This window comes from Elephantulus edwardii, unplaced genomic scaffold, assembly GCF_000299155.1.
Source record: "Elephantulus edwardii isolate Elephantulus edwardi_28Jun2011 unplaced genomic scaffold, EleEdw1.0 scaffold00416, whole genome shotgun sequence".
NCBI classification, from domain to species: domain Eukaryota; kingdom Metazoa; phylum Chordata; class Mammalia; order Macroscelidea; family Macroscelididae; genus Elephantulus; species Elephantulus edwardii.
The window spans coordinates 366,987-390,283 of record NW_006400166.1 but is presented as its reverse complement, the minus strand read 5'-3'; the positions used below and the strand labels follow the sequence as shown (position 1 = coordinate 390,283).

Sequence of the window (23,297 nt, the reverse complement as noted above, 5' to 3'; positions counted from 1 at the left end):
TAATTTCTATTTTTCTTTCTCTCTTTGTAATAACCTTTTGTACTCTTCATGGATGATATCCTGCATATCATCCCACAGCTCATCTGGCCTTCAATGTTTCAAACCTTTTCCTCCCTTTCTACCAATTTATTTACAAAGTTTGTATACATTTTTTCCACAAAAGATCTTTCCCATTTTTGCACTCCCCCAATTGAATTGTGCAACCCTGTGATTAACATTCATCCCCCTCCCATCTCACCTCTCTGCTTCTACCCCTCCCTCCCCTATGGGATCCTCATACTCATACTACAATAATGATTTTATACAGTATTTGTCCTTGTGGGACTGTGATAGTTCATTCAGCATAATGCTCTCCAGTCCCTACCAAGTGAGGTAGTAATTTACAAAATCATTGTTCCTATGTGCTGCATAATATTCCATTTTGTGAATGCACCACAGCTTCTCAATACATTCATTTGTGGTTGGACATACGGGCTGTTTCCATGTTCTTGTGATGGTGAATAATGCTGCTATGAACATTGATGCACAAGTCTCAGTTTGAGCCTCAGTTCTCATTGTCTTGGAGTATATTCCAAGCAATGGAATAGCTGGGTTATATGGAATTTCTATGTTCAGCTTTTTGAGGAAGCACCAAACTGCCTTCCAGAGTGGTGGTACCATTTTATAATCCCACCAACAATTTATAAGAGTTCCTATCTTGCCACATCCTCTCCAAGATTTTTTTTGGTGCCAGAACCTGGGAATGCCTCACCAAGATTTTACCTTTGTGTGCCATCAAGTTGGATCCAATTCACAGCTGACCATCCAGTGAGGTTACAGAGGCAGTAAATCGCACAGGAGATAGCCTATTTTTCTCCTTGGAGCAGTTAGTGGATTTCAATTGTGTGCCTTTGGTATAAGAGGACAGTTTCTTAACACTAGGCCACGAGAGTACTTTTTAAAGATTACACATTATTTCAACAAATAATCTATATAAAAATGAGGAAATGTGTGCATCAGTGTTGTAACCTTTCTCCATACTTATTCAGTCCTCTATAAGCTGAGCAAATAGTTCAGGATAAATTTGAGATTTGTGAAGAATGTGGCAGCAAGATTGGAGGAAGATTAATCAACAACCTACGTTATGCAGTTGGCATAACCTTGCTTGCTGAAAATGAGAGCTTGAAACACTTGTAGACGATCAAAGAGTACAGCCTTCAATATGGATTACATCTCAACATCAAGAAACTGAGATTGGAATTTTCGTCTTACTTGGATCCACAACCAAAACCCTTGGTACCACCAGGCAGGTGATTAGGAGGCATAATGCATTGAGAATGTCTGCTTGGACTTTCAGCAGTCAGGGTCTGCTCCAAATTTTTGAGGAACAATTATGTCAGCCTCCCACCCCACCCCCTTTTCCCAAGACAGTTATTTCACCCTGATTATGCCATGGATTCTTAGGAAATAGGTTCCAGCCACTCACATTCCTTCCCATTTGTTCTCACAAAGTGTGCCTCTCTGGGGGGAGTGGGCTGGCACTTCAGCTGGACCCAAGTACCTTTCTCACTGGCTTCCTTCTTTTTCTGATCATTTTCCTTCACACGTTTCAGGAAGCTGTTTCTGCTCTTAGAGTGCTTAATATGCACAATGCGTACTTTAATTCTCTTGGCAAGAATCTTACCTTTATCTTGTTCACAATGATGCCAAGAGCATGCTGGGTAACACTGCAGACTTCCAGTTTTGCCATGGTAACATTTGTGAGTCATTCCTTTTTGAACAGTGCCCATTCCCTTGATGTCTACAATATCTCCTTTCATGTAGGTTCACATCTAAGCGGCCAGAGGATCAACTCCATGTTTCCTAAAGGTCCGAGAGATGTATAGTGGGGGTATCCCTCCTCCATCCCTATATTTGTCATTTTGGCAGATCACTGCAAGATGGTGGTTCCCAAAAAAGATGTCAGTTTGAAGACTAAGTTGCACCTGATAAGACCATGCTGTTTTTAATCACTTGCTATGATCTCAAAGTTGGATTAAGTGCATAAGGATGACAGAAAAATCAATGTCTTTGGACTGAAGAAGAGTCCTAAACATTCCATAGACTGCCAGAAGAACAAACAAGAAAATGTCTTGGAAAAAGTGCAGCCTGAACACTCCTTAGAGGCAAAGATGACAAAGTTTTGTCTCACATACTTTGAGCATGTTACTAGGAGAGGCTATTCCTGATGAAAAATCATGCTTGAAAAAGTAGAGGGTTGGTGAAAGGAAGATCCTTGATGATATAGATTACACAGTGACTGCAGCAATGGGCTTCAGTGTGTCAGACAGAGCTGATGAAGACGGCATGGGATAGGGGAGATTCAGATCTGTTGTTGTAGGGTCACTACGAGTTTTACTTGATGGCACCTAACCACCACCACCACAAAAGATTACTTATGTAGCTTGTGTTCTACTTCTGTTGAACAGTGTGGTATTTTAATCTTTTCCCTTATTGATTGGAAAGAGTTCTTGATATTCTCTGGATTTTTTTTTCTTTCTTATTGTGTATGATTGAGTTGATCTGACTGGCACAGGAGGAGATTACCCCAACCTTTTCCAGCGGAACATCTGTTAAATTCTAACCATGAGCCATTTTGTCTCTGGAATTTTTTTTTTCAGTTACTCCTGCACCAGTCAGTTTTATTATCAATGGGATAGTCAGCATTTAAATCCCTCCTTAGTTCTCTGGAATCTTTGAGAGTATCTTTATATATATATAACTGATCAAAGAACAAATGGAAACTTACTCATCTCAATGATAAGGTGATTGTTGTTACGTGCCATAGAGTTGCCTGGGATTCGGCAGTCCTATGAACAACAGCTCTGAAGCCAGCCCAGTCCTGAGTCAATGATTGACTCCGATAAACCTACCCCTATTGCTCCAGTTACTGTAGCAATCCATCTCGTCTGGGGTCTTCCTCTCCTGCGCTGTCCTTCCTCCCTTACAAGAATGATGTCCGTATCCAAGGACCTCCTGGTCACGTACCCAAAGTATGTGAGTTGGAGCTTCAAATTTCTAGCCTCCAAGGAGTAATTTGGTTGCACCCTCCCCAAGACAGACCTATTTGTTTTCCTGGCAGTCCCTGGTATGCTCAAGACTCTTTTCTAGCACCACAGCTCAAAGGCATCAATTTTTCTCCTGTCATCCTTAGTCAGATCATGGAAAAATTGACTAAGGAGGATAGAAGGAGAATCGATGCCTTTGAGCTGTGGTGCTGGAGAAGAGTATTGAGGGTACCATGGACTGCTAGGAAAACAAACAGATTCATCCTGGAAAAGGTTAAGCTGGGTGGCTCCTTGGAGGCAAGGATTCTGAGGCTGTGTCTAACATACTTTGGACATGTTGTGAGGAGAGACCAGTCCTTGGTGAAGGACATCATGCTTGGGAGGGTGGGAGGATAGCACAGGAGGGGAAGGCCCTCTATGAGGTGGATTGATTCAGTGACTGGGGTAATCAGGATGGGAGTGCCAGAGACAGTGCGATTGGCACAGGACAGAGCAGAGTTTAGGGCTGTTGTACATAGGGTCGCTATGAGTCGCAAGCAACTCGATGGCACATAACAACAACAAGAACAACATCCTTAGTCATTGACCAACTCTCTGATGCATAGCAAGTAATCATGAATACCATGGACTGGTTCAGATGCATCTTAGTCTCTAGACTGACATTGTTGCTTCTCAGTACTCTGCTTAGTCTTTTGATTTCCTTACTGCTCATACCAAGAGTACTGACTGTGGGGCCGGGCAAGCTGTAATTGTTAACAACCTCAATCTCCTCTCCATCCATCATGGCGCTGCCAATTGGCCCAGTGCTGAGAATCTTTGTCCTATTGATGTTGAGCTTCAATCCATATTGAAGACTACAGTCCTTGACTTTCTGCACTTCAGGTCCTCAGTTTCAGCAAGCAAGGTCGTGTCACCTGGATAAGGTAGGTTGTTGCTGATGAGTCTTTCTCCAAACAGAGAATGTCAATTCCAGATGATTGCAACCCTCTGGGGACAGGGGACAAAGCTACAAAGCAGGGACAGACCCTTCAAGAATAACAGCAAGACCTGAGGAGAGGCAGTGCAGGTCAGAGTGGAAGCTCCAGTTCCAGGAAGGACTGGGTAGCCTGAGGAATTGACCTGTATGTAGTTGTTGATTGTTGCCTCAGTGTGGTCCAGTCTGTGAGCCACTGAAAATTAATGTTTGTTGTTATATGGTGTCAAGTCTGAACCAACCCACAGCTGGCTCTTTAGTAGATTTTCAGAGGCTGTAAATTATACAGTAGACCAAACATCTTTGCCTTTCCTTGGAATAGCAGGTGGATTCGAATGATGTGCCTCCTCTGGGGTTTGTAGTGCAACTCCTTACCCACCAGGCTCCCAGAGCTTCCTGAAAATGGCTGAGCATGTCCTAAAGTCTTGAGCACCAACCACAGGCCTAAGCTAAGCTTGTGGGTGAGGCTTCAAAGGTCAGGACCTCTGCTGCCTCCCTGGCATGCAGATATTGGTTGACGTGTAGTTGCAGGCAGCAGTAGGATGCAGCTCCACTTCTGCAGCTTCCCCACAGTCAGAGGGACAGGTCCACATCACCCTTGGGCTCAGAGTTCCCATTAGCCACTTCAGGGGCTGCCTCACCTGAGGTCTCAGTCTGTGTGTTCTTGCATCCCAAATATTCTGCCACTATTGTTTTAAATGAAGTTTCATTTGAGGAATTAAAATTTAGGAGCAGTGAACTGCACAGGCCTAGGTTTTTTTTTAATATTAATTTTAATGAACATTAACAGAGATTTTGGATTTCCATTCATTCATTGTTGCACTTTTCTCCCTGTCCAGCCCTCCTCCCACCCAGTTCCTCTCTGTGAAAAGCAAAAGAAAAATTATTTCATTGGTATACAATCCTCCCCCTGCCCCGAGTACACTCCACTATGCAACCTTAATTCTGGACACTTGTGATAAACATATTACCCTATCATATATTGCTTTTAAATAGTTCTCTCCCTCATCTGTTTCTTTTTTTTTCTATAATTATATTTTATTAATTTTCATAAACATTTACAGAGATTTTGGGTTTCCATTCATTCATTGTTGCACTATTCTCTCTACCCTCCTCCCAGTTTGTTCTTGTCCAAATGCCACAGTGCTTGTCAAAGCCAGTTCTGATTAATCTTCTTTGTCAGTGTGTCCTTTGCCATTCCCTATCACTCCTCCCCGAGAGAGACTTCACCCTGAGTCATAAGGAAAAGGGGATGGCGTATTCTCTTAGCTACTTCCTGCTGAAAAGGGACGCTGTGGGTTTCAGGGTGAGGATCTTCTCTCACTACTCTAAAGGACCCCTTTGGCAGTAGGAAACACATAGACTATTATGGAGATTGATTTTGGAATTTAGATGCACTCTTATTGATTGTGCTTGGCTGTACATGTTCATATCCTTGAAGATGTATCATGGGGGTGTTGCAACCTAGAAGACACAAATTTGACTAACAAGTTATAAGTACATGAGTCAAAAATTATGGAAAAGTAAAAGAAAAGATTCTTTCATTGTTTTACAAACCCTCCCCCAGGTCCCCTCCATCATGTAGCCCTCGCTCTAGTCTCCTGTGATGACAGAAATACCTAGTTATTTATCTCTTTTAAACAGTTTTCTCCCTCCTCTGTTTCAGTGCAGTATACATTATTGAACCCATCTTACTCAGTCTCTCCCCAACCCCAAGGACAGTCCCATTCTACAACAGTGGCATCATGTAATATTTGTCCTTTTGTGACTGGGATATTTCACTCAGCATAATGTTCTCCAGAGTCAACCATTTTGAATAATATTGCATGAGTTCCTTGTTATTTAATGCAGCATAGTATTCCATTGTGCGAATATACCACAGCTTCTCTAGCCATTCGTTTGTTGATGGGCACTTAGGTTGTTTCCAACTCCTTGCTATTGTGAACAAAGCTGCAATACATCTGTTTCAATGTAGTATACATAATTTATCCAGTTTTTCTCAGTCTTACCCCAACCTTGGTGTCAGTCCCATTCTACAACAGTGGCACCATGCAGTATTTGTCCTTTTGTGACTGAGATACTTCACTCAGCATAATGTCCTCCAGGATCACCCATTTTGAATAATATTGCATCAGTCCCTTGTTTTTCAATGGATCATAGTATTCCATTGTGTGAATATACCACAGCTTCTCTAGCCATTCGATTGTTGATGGGCACTTAGGTTGTTTCCAACTCCCTGCTATTGTGAACAAAGCCACAATAAACATGGGTGTGCTTGGATGTCAGGTTTGGTCTCTTTAGGGTATATTCCCAGTAGTAGAATTGCTGGGTAAATGGTATCTCTATTTGGAACTTTTTGAGAAATCACCATACTGCCTTCCACAGTGGTTGCACCATTCTACACTCCCACCAACAGTGAATAAGGGTTCCTGTCTCTCCACAACCTCGCCAGCATTTGATGTTTGCTGTTCTGTGAAATTTTACTATTCTGACTGGGTGAGATGATATCTCATAGTTGTTCTGGTTTGCATCTCTCTTAGAGCTAGGGATTTTGAACATTTCTTCATGTGCTTGTTGGCCATCTGAATGTCTTTGGTGAAGTGTCTGCTCATATCCTGTGCCCATTTTTCAATTGGATTATTTACCTTTATCTTGTTGTGGTGCTCAAGTATTTATTATTTTTTTTTCTTCTATAATTATATTTTATTAATTTTCATAAACTAGGTTTTCAACTCCATTCACACTTGACTCCATTGATTCTGACTCATAGCAACGCCATTAGGATTCCAAAACTGGAAATCTCAATGCCCATCTTTCTCCCACAGCGTTGCTAGTGGAGTCCAACCACTGGAGACATGCACCCCTTTGGTTAGCAGTGTAACATGCTCCTTAGGGCTTTACAGAAACGAAGGATCCAGAGCGGAGGCTTCAAGGGGCCTGCAGTATGGACTGCTGCCAGGCAGGCAGGCACTAGGAGGTCCTCCTGGGTGCACAGCCAGGTACGCTGCCACCAAGTGTGGGAAACCTGAGAAATGTTGCAGACACGGCTCCTGCACTTAGATTATGATTGTTCCCCTGAAGCGCCCCAAGGGGATTCTGTGGGGCTCACAAGCCCATTGGGCCTTCTTTGCTCCTATTGAGGTCTTAAACTATGGGCCCCACTGGTGGGCCTTCTTTGCTCCTATTGAGGTCTTAAACTATGGGCCCCACTGGACTGAATCCTGGAGCCTGTGATGTGTGACCTTCACCCACCTTCAGAGAATGACAGAATTCCTTCACCCCACTTTCCAAATCCCATGCAATTTCTCTCTCAGTCAACAATAAGCTAAACCACACTGTAACTGAGCACCTTAGCTAAGAGACCACCCTCCACTGTTCTCTCTGAACACTGGTTAAAAAAGCAATGGCCTTCCTTCTTGCAGGTTAAGGTGTGGGCTTCCTTCCCTTTTTTGGGGGTGGGGGGAATTCCAGCACTGGCCATCTGCCTAACCACTGGCTCTGAATGACGCTTCCTACTCACAGCATCCTCATCTGGAGGAGTAATTAGGTATTAATTATTACAGGTATTAATATTAACTGCTTAAACAAAGTCAATTGTTTACTGTGCTAAAGCTCAGGGTGTTAGGTACCTACATGAATTGCTGAAAACAATTCAGGAACTCCACAACTATGTGCCACCATCCAAAGAAAGAAATAAAGATTTGAAAAGGGAGTAAATATTACATACTCCTACAAATGGTTTATTCAAAGATGATTTGGTAATCAAAGAACAAACCACAACAAATAGGAATAAAATGAGAACAAATAGTGATAAGTTAATGATAAAAAAGTTTTACAAAAGTTTGATTTTCATGTTCCATTGAGAATCACCTGCAAGATCTATTTTAAGGAAAAAGGAAAAAGATGCAGGAAAGTGTTGATCTGCCACTATTTTTGCTAAAAGGGGAGAGTCTTTATTGCATTTGTATGCACCTTCTATATGCATGCACGTATGTGCTTCTGTCCTGTATTCTCTATAGAGAGACACAGATGTCTTGGTATCACTGGTGGCCTAGGAGCTGAGGAATGAGGTGGGATAAGAGGGAGACTTGCACTGTATAATAGTTATTTTTGCTTTGAATAATACATAATTATTATGTCAAAATAGAAATTAAAACTTAAACAACATCCTGAGAAAACAAAAAAGCATATATATATAAAAATCACATGAGTATGAGTTTCTCTTAACCACAATTTCCAAACATCAAAAACATGTTTTAGAAAGAACTAAGGAAAGTCAGGGTTGGCTGGTTTCTTAGAGGGCGCCCTCGGGTCTAGCAGTTGTCCAGGCTGATGCTCCTGGGACGGCTGAGCTTCTCCGGGAGGCCATGGCCAAGCTTAGCAGCAAAGAGTGAGGTGACGAGGTCCTCCCCCATCTCCAGAGCCAGGTCATACGCTGTCTGGCCTCTCGTGTTCATCTTTTGAGTGCTTGCATTGCATCTGTGAAGGAAATGGACACAAGCTGAAATGCTTGGGGACTTGCACCTGGGGGCCTCATCCTTCCCTGTCACAGAGGCCAATCTGGGCACTTCCTGGGTCCAGACCCCAAACCTGTCCTCAGGAGGCCCCCATGACCTCAACTTTCAGGGAGTTTTCTATTCCAAGACTTTTTGAGGACTGTGGTTTAAACCTTTTCCTTTGCATTAAAGTTCCTAATGAAATGTGTGTGGTGAGAAAACACTGTGCTTTTGAAAGCCCTTAGTGTCACAGGAGTTGTGCCGAGATGGTCACTTGTGTCACAGGAATTGATCAGTGCTCACTGTGGCCATCAAACATATCCCAGAAAGGCCAGGGAACATACCCCAGTAGCGCAGCAACGCACTTCCTTCCTTCCAGGCCAAGCAGCGTTGCTTCATGAAGGGCTGTATTTCTGAGCCTGTTTGGAGGAAAGAAAAATCATTCTTGGCTAAATTCTTGGTTAGAGTCCTTGGGAAACTGGAGAGAGAAGAATATGGAATCAAAAGCCCTTGGTTTTAACCCCTGATCTATTGACCTAGCCAGGAAAGTTTCTGCATTCACTTCCTTAGGCCCCTTAGGCCCCTTTCCTTAGAAAAATAGTGATGGTAGGTAAGCTCTGGCACTAGTTAGAAAGTAATTTATGAACATTATTTTTTAATGTGAGAAGACCTACAGGATTTGGTTTGTAGTTGATTTAATAAATATTATAATTTTAGTAATGTCCTAGAAAAATATATAACATAGTGAGTCCAATCCAAACTTTGGTACAGACCTCTCTTGGGCACTGGCTTTTCTGGGGCTAAAGTGTCTATTTCTTTATAGTGGAAAGGACCTTGCTTTGGAAAAGTTTGATTTCTATGCTATGAAAATAAGCCAGAGAGGCCAACCAGACATAGTAGGTCATTTTGCTACTTTGTATGGTCAAGATTTAACCTTGAAGAGTGGAAGGCTGAAACACAGGATGGTGAGCAGTGGCATTCTAGAACGCTTGGAAGTCCCCTGATCCTGAGGTGGCAGAGGGTTGGAAGGCTATCTCACAACTTGATATAGTAATATATACATTTATAACTGTTGTGGTTGTGTACCCTCGAGTCAGAACTGACTCACAGGTGACCCTTCAGCAGGTCCACAGAGGCTGTAAATTGCTCCGGATGAGATGGCCTATCTTTTTCCTGTGGAGCAGATGGTGGATGATTTAAAAAAAAAAAAGAGAGAATATATATTCACATACCCATGTTCATTGCTGCATTGTTCACAACAGCAAAGAGAGGGAAGCAACCCAAGTGCCCATAAACAAATGAATGGTTAGAGAAGCTGTCCACATAATGGAACACTATGCAGCATTGAAAAACAAGGAACTTATAAAATATTATACTAAGTGGGTGACCCTTGAGGACATTATAATGAATGAAATATCTCAGTTACAAAATGACAAATACTGTATAATACCACTGTTATAAAACAGGACTGACATGAGCTGGGGGGAAACTAAGAAAGGAGGGGATAAATAATGAACACTTCATTGAAACGGATGAGAGAAACAACTGTCTAAAAGAAATATATGATTAGGTATTATCTGCATGACAAGAATAAGTCTAGAATAAGAGTTGCATACACAGTGGACTAGAGGGTGGGGAAGGGAGGAAATTGTGCAACAAGAAAGAATCTTTTTAAAGAGAAAAGCAAATGGGGTAGGGGTAGGGAGAAAATGTGCAACAATGAATTAATGCAAATCCAAGTTTTCTGTAAACTTTCATTAAAATACAATAAAAAATAAAGTCACAGTAATAATAAAAAAGAATATATATTGTCACAACCAGACATAGAAATAAGAACAGAAGGACTACCTTCCTAGCCTCTAAGTCTCTGAGCTTTCCAGTGACACATCCACCTCACTCACCTTTTTCCTATACCTGCAGAAGTACGTGCAGCCAGAAATTTACTGAAAAGAGAAAAAATATGATTGTCTCCTCTATGAGGAAGATAAATGGACTCTTTAATGAGAATCAGGCCAGAAACTGCCATGACGAGAAGGAAGCCTTCTACTTTCTGGTTTCCAGCCTGGGAAAACACTATTCAACCACAGAAGTTCAACTCAGACACACAAAGTCCTTCCAGCTCATTCTCAATTCTCAAATATGAATGGATGGACAACAAAAATTACATAGATGTGTGAAAAACCTACATCAGCAAAGAGAAAAATGAAGATACACAAACGAAACAAAAGAAAGATAAATTTGGCATCCTCAAGAATGATTTGGAGCTCTGGTGGCCTAGTGGCAAGAAGCTGCACTGCTTCCCAGAGGTGCGTGCTTCGAATCCACCAGACGCTGGAGGACGGACAGTCTCCTCCTCTACTAGTCAGATCTGATTTGACGGCACACACACACACACACACACACACATACACACAAAATAATAATAAAATAAAAAAAAGAATGATTCAAGACAATATTGTACAAATACATGAAGTTAACTGAGAGCTCTGAGTGGCCTTCTGGATGGGGTTGAGCTGCCACTCAAAGGCAAACAGAATCCACCAGCTGCTCCATGGGAGATGACAGTTAATCTTCTCCCATATAATCTACAGCCTCTGGAAACCCACTAGAGGGTCAGGTTTGCATCAGTTTTGACTCAATGGCACGTACTAACAACAACATGAGGCAATGAATGAGAAACCAGCAGAACAAGAAATAGCACATCCAAGGTAAAAACTATGATTGTTCAAGTACAATTTACTCATTATGTGGGATGGACAAAACAGTTGAGGAAATCTCTTAAAATAGAGACAAAATAAGAGATAAAAAAAGAAAAAGAGATAGGGATCAATTCAGGGGCTTACCTAATAGGAGCTCCAGAGAGAGAAAGTACAGAAAAATTGAAGGAGAGAAAACCCAAAAGGATAATAGATTTCCTCTGAGCTGAAGACTTTTCAGACTGAAACAGGTACATGAAAATGCCATATTGAAAAATAGCCTTGTGAATTTTTAGAATGTCAAAAACAAATACTTACAGAGAAAGACATCATATTTGGAAAGGTGGAGGGATAGTGCAGAAGAGGAAGACCCAGGATGAGATGGATTGATTCAGTGACTGCAGAAATGGGATTAGGTCTTTCAGAGATGATGAGATTGATTGGCTCAGGATAGGGCAAAATTCAGAGCTAATGTACACAGGGTCGCTATGAGTCACAGGTGACTCATGACACATAACAACAACAACAACCACCACCAAACAAAAGGTCACAAAGGAGAAAAAAAATTGCCAGAGTAATCTCTTGCCCTATTCTAGGACCCTTTCTTGGAGGGTGGGATGGGAACAACTATGGATCTCCTCCAGTCATTTGGCCAGGTCTTCCCCACTTCTTGGCACATATAAGTGAGCATGTCCAGGGCTGCATCTGTTTGCTGAAACAACGCAATAGGTATTCCATCAATTCCTGAGGCTTTAATTTTTTGGCAATGTTTTCAGTGTAGCTTGAGTTTCTTTCTTCATTACCACTGGATCTTGATCATATGCTAATTCCTGAAATTGTTCAGTGTCAAACAATTCTTTTTGGTACAGTGACTTAGTGTATTCCTCCCATCTCCTTTTGATGCTACCTGCATCACTCACGATTTTACCAAGGGAATCCTTAAGTATTGAAACGCGAGGTTTGAATTTTTCAGTTTTATAGACTTGAGAAATACTGATCATGTTCTTCTCATTTTCTCCACACTCCAGTTCTTTGCACATTTCATTATAATACTTTGCTTTGTCTTCTTGAGCTTCCCTTTAAAATCTTTTGGTCACCCTTTCACTTCAGTATTTCTTCCCTTTGTTCTGGCCTCTATGTTGCAGTGCAATGTTCAGAGTCACTTCTAACATCTATTTTGGTCTTGTTTCTCATCTGTCATTGAAATGACCTTGTGCTTTCTTCATAGATGATATCTTTGAAGTCACCCCACAACTAATCTGGTCTTTGATTATGGTTATTGTTGTTATTATGTGCTGTCACCTGCTACTCATAGTGACTCTGTACAATAGCTCTGAACTCTGTCCTATTCTGAGCCAATCTCACTGTCTCTGACATACCTACCCCCATTATTCCAGTCGCTGAGTCAATCCATTGCATCCAGAGTCTTCCTTTTTTGCATTGTCTATCCACTCTTCCAAGCCTTAAGTCCTTCTCCAAGGATTGGTCCCTCCTGGCCATGTGCCCAAAGTATGTGGGATGATGCTTCAAAATCCTTGCCATCAAGGAGCAGGCTGGTATTACACTCTCCAGGACAGATCTGTTCTTGGCAGTCCACAGTATGTTCAATACTCTTCCTCCAGCACCACAACCTAACGGCATCATTTCCCCCCCCCCATCAACGTTATTCATGGTCCAGCCCTCCAATGCATAGCAAGTAACTGCAAAGACCATAGCTTGGATCAGGTGTACCTTAGTCTTTAGACTGACATTGCTGCTCCTCAGTACTCTGGAGAGGTCCCTGACAGCAGATTTTCCCAATGCAATTTGTCTTTTTATTTCCTGGCTGCTGGAACCAAGAGTGTTGATTGTGGAGCTGAGCAAGCTGAAGCTATTAACAATCTCAATTTTCTAACTATCATGATGGTGAGAATGTTTGTTTTGATGTTGAGCTTCAATCCACATTGAATGCTGCAGTCCTTGACCTTCTGCAGCAAAAGCTTCAGGTTTCCTCAGTTTCAGCAAAGCCTGGTTGTGCCATTTGCATAATGCAGGCTGTTGATGACTTCAATCCTGATGTCACATTCTTCCTCACAGAGTCCAGCTTCCCGAACGATCCATTCCACACATAGATTGAAAAGGTATGGATTGAAAAGGATGCATCTCTTATGTACACATTTTCTGGCTTTGAACCATGCAGTGTTTCCTTGCTGTTTTGATGACTGCTTCCCTGTCCAAGTATAGGTTCTGAATAAGCATAATTAAGTGTTCTGGGATTCTTACTCTTCTCAAAGTTAGCCACAATTTTTTGTGATCCACAGTCAAATGCCTTTGCATAGTAAATGAAACACAGATAGACATTCCTCTGGTTCTCTCTGCTTTGACTTTCATGTCCCCACTGCCATCGCCTCTTCTAAACCCCGCTTGCACACTTGGCAGTTCTTTGTGTTCAGTACGTCAAACCTATTCTTGAGATGGTTTTAAAATTCAGGTGGGATAGATGCTAGGTCGTATTTCTTGTGACTTTATTTGCATTTTCTTCAACTTCAATTTGAATTTGCACATGAGTAATTGATGATCTGATCTATAATCAGCCTCTGGCCCTGTTTGAGTTCCTCCCCCCTTAAATTAGCTTATTCTGCCTACTGAGTATTGAATTTTTTTTAAATTGTATTGGCTGCTTTTAAAGCTTGTATACATTATGTTTCACATGATCTTTCCCATTTCTTTACTCTCTTCCTCCACCCAGAAATTGTGCAACCCTGTAGTTTCTCCCCTATCCATCCTCAACCCTCTACTCACCCTTTCTCTCCTGGGTCCTCATACATATTTTACTAGTTATTCTTCTATTTTTATAACAATGGTTTTATGCAGCATTTGTCCTTATGACACTGAGTTAGTTCAGCCAGCATAATACTCTCCAGTCTCTCCCAAGTTATACAGAATTTTTCAAAATAATTTCTCCTCAGTGCTGCATAGTATTCCATTTCTTATCTATTCAGTTGTGGTTAAACATTTGGGCCATTTCTATATTTTTGTGATAGTAACTAATGCCACTATGAACATAACATATATACAAGACTCCATTTGTGTCTTGCATCTAATTTCCTTGGGTTATATTCCTAGGAGTGGAATAGTTGTGTTACATAAAGTTACTATGTTCAACTTTTTAAGGAAATGCCAACCTACCATTTTACAATCTCACCAACAGTGTATGAGCCTCTCCATTCTTGCCTCTCCATGTCCTCTCCAACATTTTATGCTTGCTGTCCTGCTAAATTTTGCCACTACAATTGGAGTGAGATGGTATCTCATTGTGGTTTTGATTTGCATCTCCCTAACTGCCAGTGATTTTGAGTATTTCTTCATGTGTCTGTTGGCCATCTGAATATCTTCCTTTGTGAAAAGTCTTTCCATTTCTTTCGCTCATTTTGTAATTGGGTTATCAGTCTTTTTCTTGTGGAGACCCAGAAGCATTCTGTACACTTTTGTTATGAGACTCTTGTCTGAGATGGTATTGCCAAATGCTTTTTCCCATTTGGTAGGTTTTCTTTTCACCCTATTGGAAAAAATTTTTTATGAACACAGATATTTAATCTTTAGAAAGTTCCATTAATTAATTTTGTCCTCTCCAGATTGTACATTTCTGGCTGTATTTGTTTCAGTATGTCTTTTATGAACTTTATGGTTTTGGGCTTTACTCCCAGGACTCAGATCCACCTTGAGTTGATTTTTATCTATGGTGTGAGATGTGGATCCTGTTTCAGCTTTCTGTAGGTAGCAGTCTAGTTTTGCCAGCACAATTTGTTGAAAAGGTTGTCATTTCCCCATTTGATAGCTTTTATTTCCTTGTTGAATATCAGTTGACCATAGATAGAGAGGTCCAGTTCTGGGTTTTCATTCCTGTTTCAGGGCAATGTGCCTGTCATTGCACCAATAGCATGCTGTCTTCGTTACTACCACTGTGTAGTAAGTTTTGATGTCATTTTTGTTTTTTAAAAGTGCTTTGCTCATTCAGGGTCTCTTTCCTCTTCAAATAAATTTGACAATTTCCTTTTAATCTCTTTGAAAAATGAATTTTGTCTGGATTGAGATTTCTTTGAACATGTAATCTGCTTTTGGTAAGACTGTCATTTTCACTATACTGAGTCTTCCTATCTATGAACAGGGAATGTTTTTCCATTTATTTAGGTTCTTTTTGTGTGTCACAGAAAGGTTCTGTAGTTTTCTTTGTGCAGGTATTTGGTGTCTCTAGTTAGGTTCCTAAGTATCTCAGTTTGTTTGGCTATTGTAAATGTGGTCTCTCTCTCTCTCTCTCTCTCTCTCTCTCTCTCTCAGTTCTCTTTGTTACTGTAGAGGAATACCACTCCTGCCTGTTAGATTTTTATTTTGTATCCTGCCACCCTACTAAACTGGTCCATTAGCTCTAACAGTTTTTTGGTTGAGTCCTTGGGATTTTCTGTGTACACTATTTTATCATCTGCATATTGTGACAGTTTAACTATCTCCTTGCTGATCCGGATGCCCTTCTCTTGTCGTGTTGCTTTAGCAAGTACTTCCAATACAATATTTCTTGAACAGAAGTAGTGACAGTGGGCATCCTTGTCTGGTCCCTGTTTGCAAGGAAAATGTTTTTAGTCTTTTTCCATTGAGAATGATACTGGCTTTTTGTTTTACATATATACTTTTCATCATGTTGAGGAAATTCCCTTCTTTTCCTATTTTGCTGAGTGCCTTAATCAGGAATGGGTGCTGGATTTTGTCAAATGCATTTTCTGCAACAATTGCCAGGATCATATAGTTCTTGTTATTTACTTTGTTAATGTAGTGAATTATGTTGACTTTTTCTTATGTTGAACCATTTTGCACTACCTGTTATGAATCCCATTTGGTCACGATGAATTTTTTTAATGTAGTTTTGGATTCTATTGGCTAGGATTTTATTAAGGATTTTTGCATCTGTGTTCATGAGAGATATTGGCCTGTGGTCTTTTTTGGTAATATCTTTGCCTGGTTTTGGTATTAGGGTTATGCTTGCATCATAGAATGTCTTTGGGAATGTGTCTTTTTTTCTTTTTTTGAAATAATTTAAGTAACAGTGATAAATCATCTCTGAATGTTTGATAGAATTCAGCTATGAAGCCATCTGGTTCAGTACTTTTTGTGTGTGTGGGGAGGATTCTTTTTAATAATCTGCTCTATTTCTCTTTTATAATGGGTCTGTTTCAGTGTTCTACATCTGTCCTTGTCAATCTGGGTAGGGCATGAGTGTCAAGGAATTTGTCCATTTCCTCTAGGTTTTCAAATTTATCAGAGTATAGCTTTTCATAGAATTCCAATTTTATCTATTTCACCGGGTTCTATTGTGATGGCACCTCTATCATTCCTTAATCAAGTTCTTTGTGTCTTCTCTTTTCCCCCTTTTGTTAAGTTTGCCAATGATTTGTCAATTTTATTGACCCTTTGGAAAAACTAGCCTCTGGGTTTTTTTTATGCTATCAGAAGGAATTGGCTGACACAGAGGAATTTCATGAAATAACATATGAGCAAGAGCCTATGATGATGAAGGAGGAAGTTCAAGTTGCTATGAAGGATCTGGCAAAAAAACCAAAGCTCCAGGAGTTGACAGCATATCAATTGATTTATTCCAACAAACAGACACCCTGGATTTACTCACTAATTTGTGCCAGGAAATCTGGAGGACACCCAGCTGGCCAACTGACTGGAAGATTTATATTTGTTCCCATTCCAAAGAAAGTTGACCCAACAGGGTGTGGAAATTGTCAAACAATATCATTGATATCACATGCACGCAAGATTCTGCTCAAAATTATCCAAAAACGTTTGGAACAATATGTCAACAGAGAACTTCCAGATGTGCGGGCTGGATTTAGAAGAGGTCGTGGTACTAGGGATGTTATAGCTAATGTTAGATGGATTTGGCAGAAAGCAGAGAATACCAGAAGAATGTCTATCTGTGCTTCATTGACTATGCAAAGGCTTCGGACTGTGTGGATCACAACAAGCTATGGCTGACTCTGAGAAGAATGGAATCCCAGAACATTTGAATGTGTTAATGCAAAACCTGTACTTGGACCAAGAAGCAGTTGTCAGAACAGAGCAGGGAGACACTGGATGGTTCAAAATTTAAAAAAAGGGGTCCGTCAGGGATGTATTTTGTCTCCATACCTTTTCAATCTGTATGCAGCACAGATCATCTGAGACACTGGGCTGTATGAGGAGGAATGTGGCATCACGATTAGTGGAAGAATCAACAACCTGCATTATGCAGATGACACAACCCTGCTTGCTGAAACTGAGGAGGACCTGAAGTGCTTGCTGCAGAAGGTCAAGGACTGCAGTCTTCTATATGGATTGAAGCTCAACATCAAGAAAACAAAGATTCTCACCACTGGGCCAACTGGCAGCATCAGGATGGATGGTGAAGAGATTGAGATAGTTAACAGTTTTCATTTACTTGGTTGCACAGTCAATATGCTTGGTAACAGCAGCCAGGAAATCAGGAGACAAATTGCATTGGGAAAGTCAGCTGTGAGGGACCTCTCAAGAGTACTGAAGAGCAACGTCAGGCTAGAGATGAAGGTGCACCTGATCCAGGCTGTAGTCTTTGCAATTATGTGCTATGCATCGGAGAGTTGGACAGTGACTAGGGATGACAGAAAGAGAATTGATGCCCTTTGAGCTGTGGTGCTGGGGAAGAGTATTGAATATACCATGGACTGCTAGGAGAACAAACAGGTTTGTCCTGGAGAGGGTGAAGCCAGAATGCTCTCTGGAGTCAAGGATTCTGAAGCTTTATCTGACCTACTTTGGACATGTTGCAAGGAGGGACTGGTCCTTGGAGAGGGACACCATGTTTGGGAGAGTGGAGGGACGTCACAGGAGAGGAAGACCCTTGATGAGATGGATCGATTCTGTGAGTGGAGTGGTGGGAATGAATGTGTTTGAGACGGTGAGGCTGGCACAGGATAGAATGGTGTTTAGGGCTCTTGTACACAGGGTCACTATGAATCACAAACGACTCAATGGCACATAACAACAACATTGTTTTTCTGTTTTCTATCTCATTGATTTCAGCTCTTGTAATTTCTTTTCTTCCAGAGGCTATGGGGTTAGATAGTTGTTTTATCTGATGAAGGGGTTGAATTAGATCATTAATTTTGCATATTCATTTTTTATGTATTTGCCTATTACTATGAACTGACCCCCTTAAGGACTGCCTTAGCTACAATCCAGAGTTTTGGTACATTGTATTTTCATTATCATTTGTTTTGAGGAACTTTTTTTTTATAGTTTTTTTTTTTTTTAGGAACTTTTTTTTGTTGTTGTTGTTGGTTACACTTTAATACATCAGATGGGCTTTGGTGGACAGTTGGGGCGCACTCAGTCCTTCTTGGCAGCCGCCTTCCTCATGGCGGCCAGGACGTTGCTGAGTTCTCGCTTCCTCTTGGCGTGGATGTGTTTCCCCACCCTTTTCTTGATGAACTTGAGGGCCCACTTGTCTTTGGAGACCTTGAGCAGCTCCATGGCGCGTCACTCGTAGGGCACGAAGCCACACACCTCCCGGATCATGTCCCGCACGAACTTGGTGTGCTTGGTGAGGCACCCGCGGCGGCGGCTGTGCCTCGGCTGGCTCACGTTCTTGGTGACTTTGTAGCCCTTGTTGAGGCCCATGGCCATAGGGTAGCGCACTGCCATGGCTGCTGCACGTCGATGGCTGCCGCGGCGGAAGGCTTGAGGAACTTTTTAATGTCATTTATTATTCCTTCAATAACCAAATAGTGTTCTAGTAGGGTGTTCTTTAGCTTCCACATGGATTGTTTTATAAGCTTTATCCTCTTATAGTTAATTTTTAGTTTTATGGCATTGTGTCTAAGAAGATCCTTTTCTTATTTCAATGTTTTTTAATTTGTTGATGCTTGCTTTGTTCCTAACGTGTGATTCAATTCTGAAGACTGTACTGTGTACACTTGAGAAAAAAGTGAACCGAGTTTTAGTTGGGTGCAGTACTTGAAATACATCCACAGGGTTGTGTTGGCTGACTGCATTGTTTTGATTTACTGCACCTTTGTTAAGGGTTGTTTTTTTTTTTCAGATGGTGTATCCGTTGGTGAGAGTGATGTGTTAAAACCTCCTGTCACTATTGTGGTGCTGTCTCTTTCTTTCTCCAGTTCTGTTGACCATTGTTTTATGCAGGTCTATAATTTCGTTGAATCCGTGGGGTTCCTGACACTGAGTTAAGAGGTCCAAAGATGAAAACCCAGATGCTGGCTGAGTGTGGAACCCTGGCATTTCTGACACAAGCTTGAGACTGAATGTTCTGTGCTGAAAGCCTGATTGTTAATGAAGCTGATGGAGTTCTGGGAGAATGGTGTTACCTGATCAAGAAGATTAGAGGGCAGTTTCAGATCTTGTCTTGTGTGAATCTATGCATCAGAGAGTTGGACAATGATTAAGGATGACAGAAGAATCAATGCCTTTGAATTGTAGTGCCGTAGAGGAATAATGAACATACCATGGACTGCCAAGAAAACAAATAGGTCTGTCTTGGAGAGGGCGAAACCAAGTTTCTCCTTGGAGGCTGGGATTTTGAAGCTCCAGCTCACATACTTTGGGCATGTGGCCAGGAAAGACTAGTACTTGGAGAAGGACATCATGTTCAGAAGGGTGGAGGGATGGCACAGGAGAGGAAGACCCCAGATGAGATGTATTGATACAGTAACTAGGGCAATGGGGGTTGGTGTGTTGGAATTAGTGAGACTGGCTCAGGACAGAGCAGGCTTCAGAGTGTTGCTGTGGGTCGCGGGTGGCTCGAGGGCATATTACAACAATAACATCATTTGATGCTGATGCCTTTGAGCTGTGGTGATGGAGAAGTTTACTGAACATCCTATGGGCTGACAAAAAAACAAACAAGTATGTCTTGGAGAGCGTGCACTTAGTGTTATCTTTGGAGGCAAGAATGATGAAGCTTTGCCTCACATACTTTGGGTATGTTGCTAAGAGGGGCTCTTCCTTGGAGAAGGACATGATGCTAGAAAGGGTGGAGGGTCAGCGAAGGAGAGGAAAACCCTCAACTAGGTGGACTGATAGAACAAGGTTCAGATCTTTTTTCATAGGGTTGCTGTGAGTCATATTCAACTCTACGGCACCTAACAACAACAACAACAAAAACAACAACATGATTTGGTACACAGATGTTGACTGAGGTTATATCTTCTTGATCTATTGTGCCTTTAATCATTATATTGTGCCTTTTCTTATCTTCCTTATGGTGGTTTTCATTATGAAGTTTATTTTGTCAGAGATTAGTATTGCCACTCCTGCTTTTTTGTGTTCGCCATTTGCTTGGTTTATTTTTTTCCCAGCCTTTGATTTTGAGTCTTTTTCTTCATTTCTGAGATGTGTCTCTTATAGACAACATATTGATGGACTTTGTTTTTTCATCCATTTTGCTTCTCTTTTTATTCTTAATTGGTACAGTTAATTGTGAATATGGTCCATCCACTCTCCTTTTGTGTCTTTCTGTGAAGGACTTCCCTTAAAATTTCTTGTAGATTTGGTCTTGTTTTCACAAATTCCTTAAGTTTCTTCCTTTCTGCAAAGGATCTAATTTCCCCTTTATATTTGATAGAGAGTTTTACGGGCTACAGGATCCTTGTTTGGCAATTGTTTTCTTTCAACTCTCTGTATATGCCATCCAATTGTTTCCTTGCTTACATGGTTTCTCATGAAAAATCAGAACTTAATCTAGTTGCTTTTCCTTTGTAGGTGACTTTTTCTTGTGCTTTTAGTATTCTATCCTTATTTTTTATTTGGAGAATTTGACTATGATGTCTTGATGTTCTTCTTTTTGGATCTAGTCTATTTGGTATTTGCTGAGTTTCTTGAATGTAGATTTCCTCATTTTTCATAATACCTGGGAAGTGATTTTATAGTATCTCTGCCACAATTTTCTTAGTGATCTCCTTGTCCCTCTTGTATTCTGGAATGCCAATCATATGTATGTTGATGTCATCCCATATTATTCCAATATTTTCTTCATGTCTAATCTCTGAATTTTTTTTTCTTCTAGTATTTCTGTTGAAGTTCTTGACTTCCAGCTCACTGACTCTTTTCTTTTATATCTTCTGTTCTATTTTTTTGTCCCTTTAGCATGTTGGACATTTCTACCATTTTGATCTTAATATTCTAGATTATATTTCCATGCATTTCTGTTATTTCCAGGACTATGTTGGCTGTACCATCTCTATCTTGTGATGATTTTTAAAGTTCTTGTGCCTCTTTATCTATAGTTTCAATTTTCTCTCCCATCATTTGCATTTTCTTCTGTAGCTGTGAAAGTTTCTTGTCATCAATATTTTTCTTCTGACTCTGTTTCTCTGCAATGTTTTCTTTCTTTTTTTATGTTTGATAAGATTTTATATAGTCTTATATAAACTCAGTATTTACTTTCTCCCTTTATACTTTATTTTAATTACTTAACATACAGAAAATGTGATTTCTTTTCTTTTTTTTAATTAAGATTTTAGTGAAAGTTTATACTGAACATGGATTTCCATTCATTCATTGTTGCACATTTTCCTCCCTGCCCACTCCCTCAGTTGACTTTTCTCTTTGAAAAGAAAATTTTCATTGTTGTACAATTCTCTACCTCAGCCCAGTCCACTTTACTATGAAGCTCTTATTCTGGATTCTTGTTATACAAATAATACCTAATCATATATTCCTTTTAAGCAGTTCTTCCCCTCATCTGTTTAAATGCCGTGTACATTATTTAGCTCATTTTTTCTTAGTTTCCCCCCAACCCCAATGTCAATCCTGTTTTATTACAGTGGCATTATGTACTATTATAACTGATCAATTACTTCTTATGTATCTGAAATTTGGACAATACAAAAGGATGACAGAGAATAATTAATACTTTTGAATGGTGGTGCTGGAACGGAGGACTGAATATCCCATGGGTTGTCAAAGTAACAAATAAGTTTGTCTTGGAGAAAGTGCAGGATGGTGAAATATCATCTCACTTAGGTATGTTGTCAGGAGAGAGCCTAAAAAGATACGCTGGGAAAGGTGGAGTATCAGAGAAAGAGAGGCCTCAACAAGGTATACTGACACAGTGACTGTAACAATGTGCTCGAATATCACAGAGATGGTGAGCAAAGGGCAACAGGATAAATCTGTTGTTCATAAGATGAGTTCATAACTCAACAGTGAGTTATGGTGGACTTGATGACACCTAACCAAAAAAACCCAACCAAACAACAACAACAACAAAAAACCCCATATCTCAGCAGTCAGGAAATCAAGAGATGAATTACACTAGGAAAATCTGCTGTCGGGGACCTTTCTAGAGTACTAGGAAGCAATGATGTCAGTCTAGAAACTAAGGTATGCCTGATCCAGGCCATGGTCTTTACACTTACTTGCTATGCATCCAAGAGCTGGGAAATGACTAAGGAGGACAGAAGAGGGATCTATGCCTTTGAGTTATGGTGCTGTAGAAGAGTCTTGAACATACCATGGATTGACAAGAAAATAAATAGGTCTGTCTTGGAGAGGAGAACCAAGTTTCTCTTTGGAGGCTAGAATTTTTGAAGCTCCATCTCACATACTTTAGTTAGGAGGGACGAGTCCTTGGAGAAGGACATCATGCTTAGAAGGGTGGAAGGACAGTGGAGGAGAGGAAGACCATGGATGAGGTAAATGGGGCATTAGGGGTATGTGTCTCAGAGTGTAAGACTGACTCAGGACAGGGCAGGCTTTGGAGCTGTTGTATACAAAGTCGCTATGAGTTGCAAGTGACTTGATGGCATATAACAACTACAACATCATGATAATCATAGCACAGCAGACGCTTTGCATGTAAAAAATGGGTAATCCATATTTTCATAATCATAGTATTATGATTGGTACTGCTTTAGTTTTCATAATTCTGTGCTATGCATCAGAGAGCTAGACAGTGACTAGGGATGATAGAGAACTGATGCCTTTGAGCTGTGGTGCTGGAACACACGCAGACTAACAGAAAGGGCAACCTAGGTAGAACTATCAAGTATGGAAATACAAAGGAGGAGGAACAGTTGTAAGCAGACCCTAGTGA

At 40.7% G+C, this 23,297-nt stretch overlaps 1 protein-coding gene and 1 pseudogene across 1 annotated transcript in view; both read right to left on the bottom strand.

The window, feature by feature from the left end:
* Window positions 1–8,312: 8,312 nt before the first annotated feature.
* Window positions 8,313–23,297, bottom strand: part of DZANK1 (double zinc ribbon and ankyrin repeat domains 1) — a 180,682-nt gene continuing 165,697 nt past the window's right edge. The window contains exons 19-20 of the mRNA XM_006902459.1: window positions 8,840–8,914; window positions 8,313–8,478 (exon numbers count right to left, since the gene is read on the bottom strand). Of these exons, the coding sequence (XP_006902521.1) occupies window positions 8,313–8,478; window positions 8,840–8,914 (241 nt within the window). The remainder of the gene's footprint in view (window positions 8,479–8,839; window positions 8,915–23,297) is intronic.
* LOC102868109 lies at window positions 18,575–18,889 on the bottom strand (annotated as a pseudogene).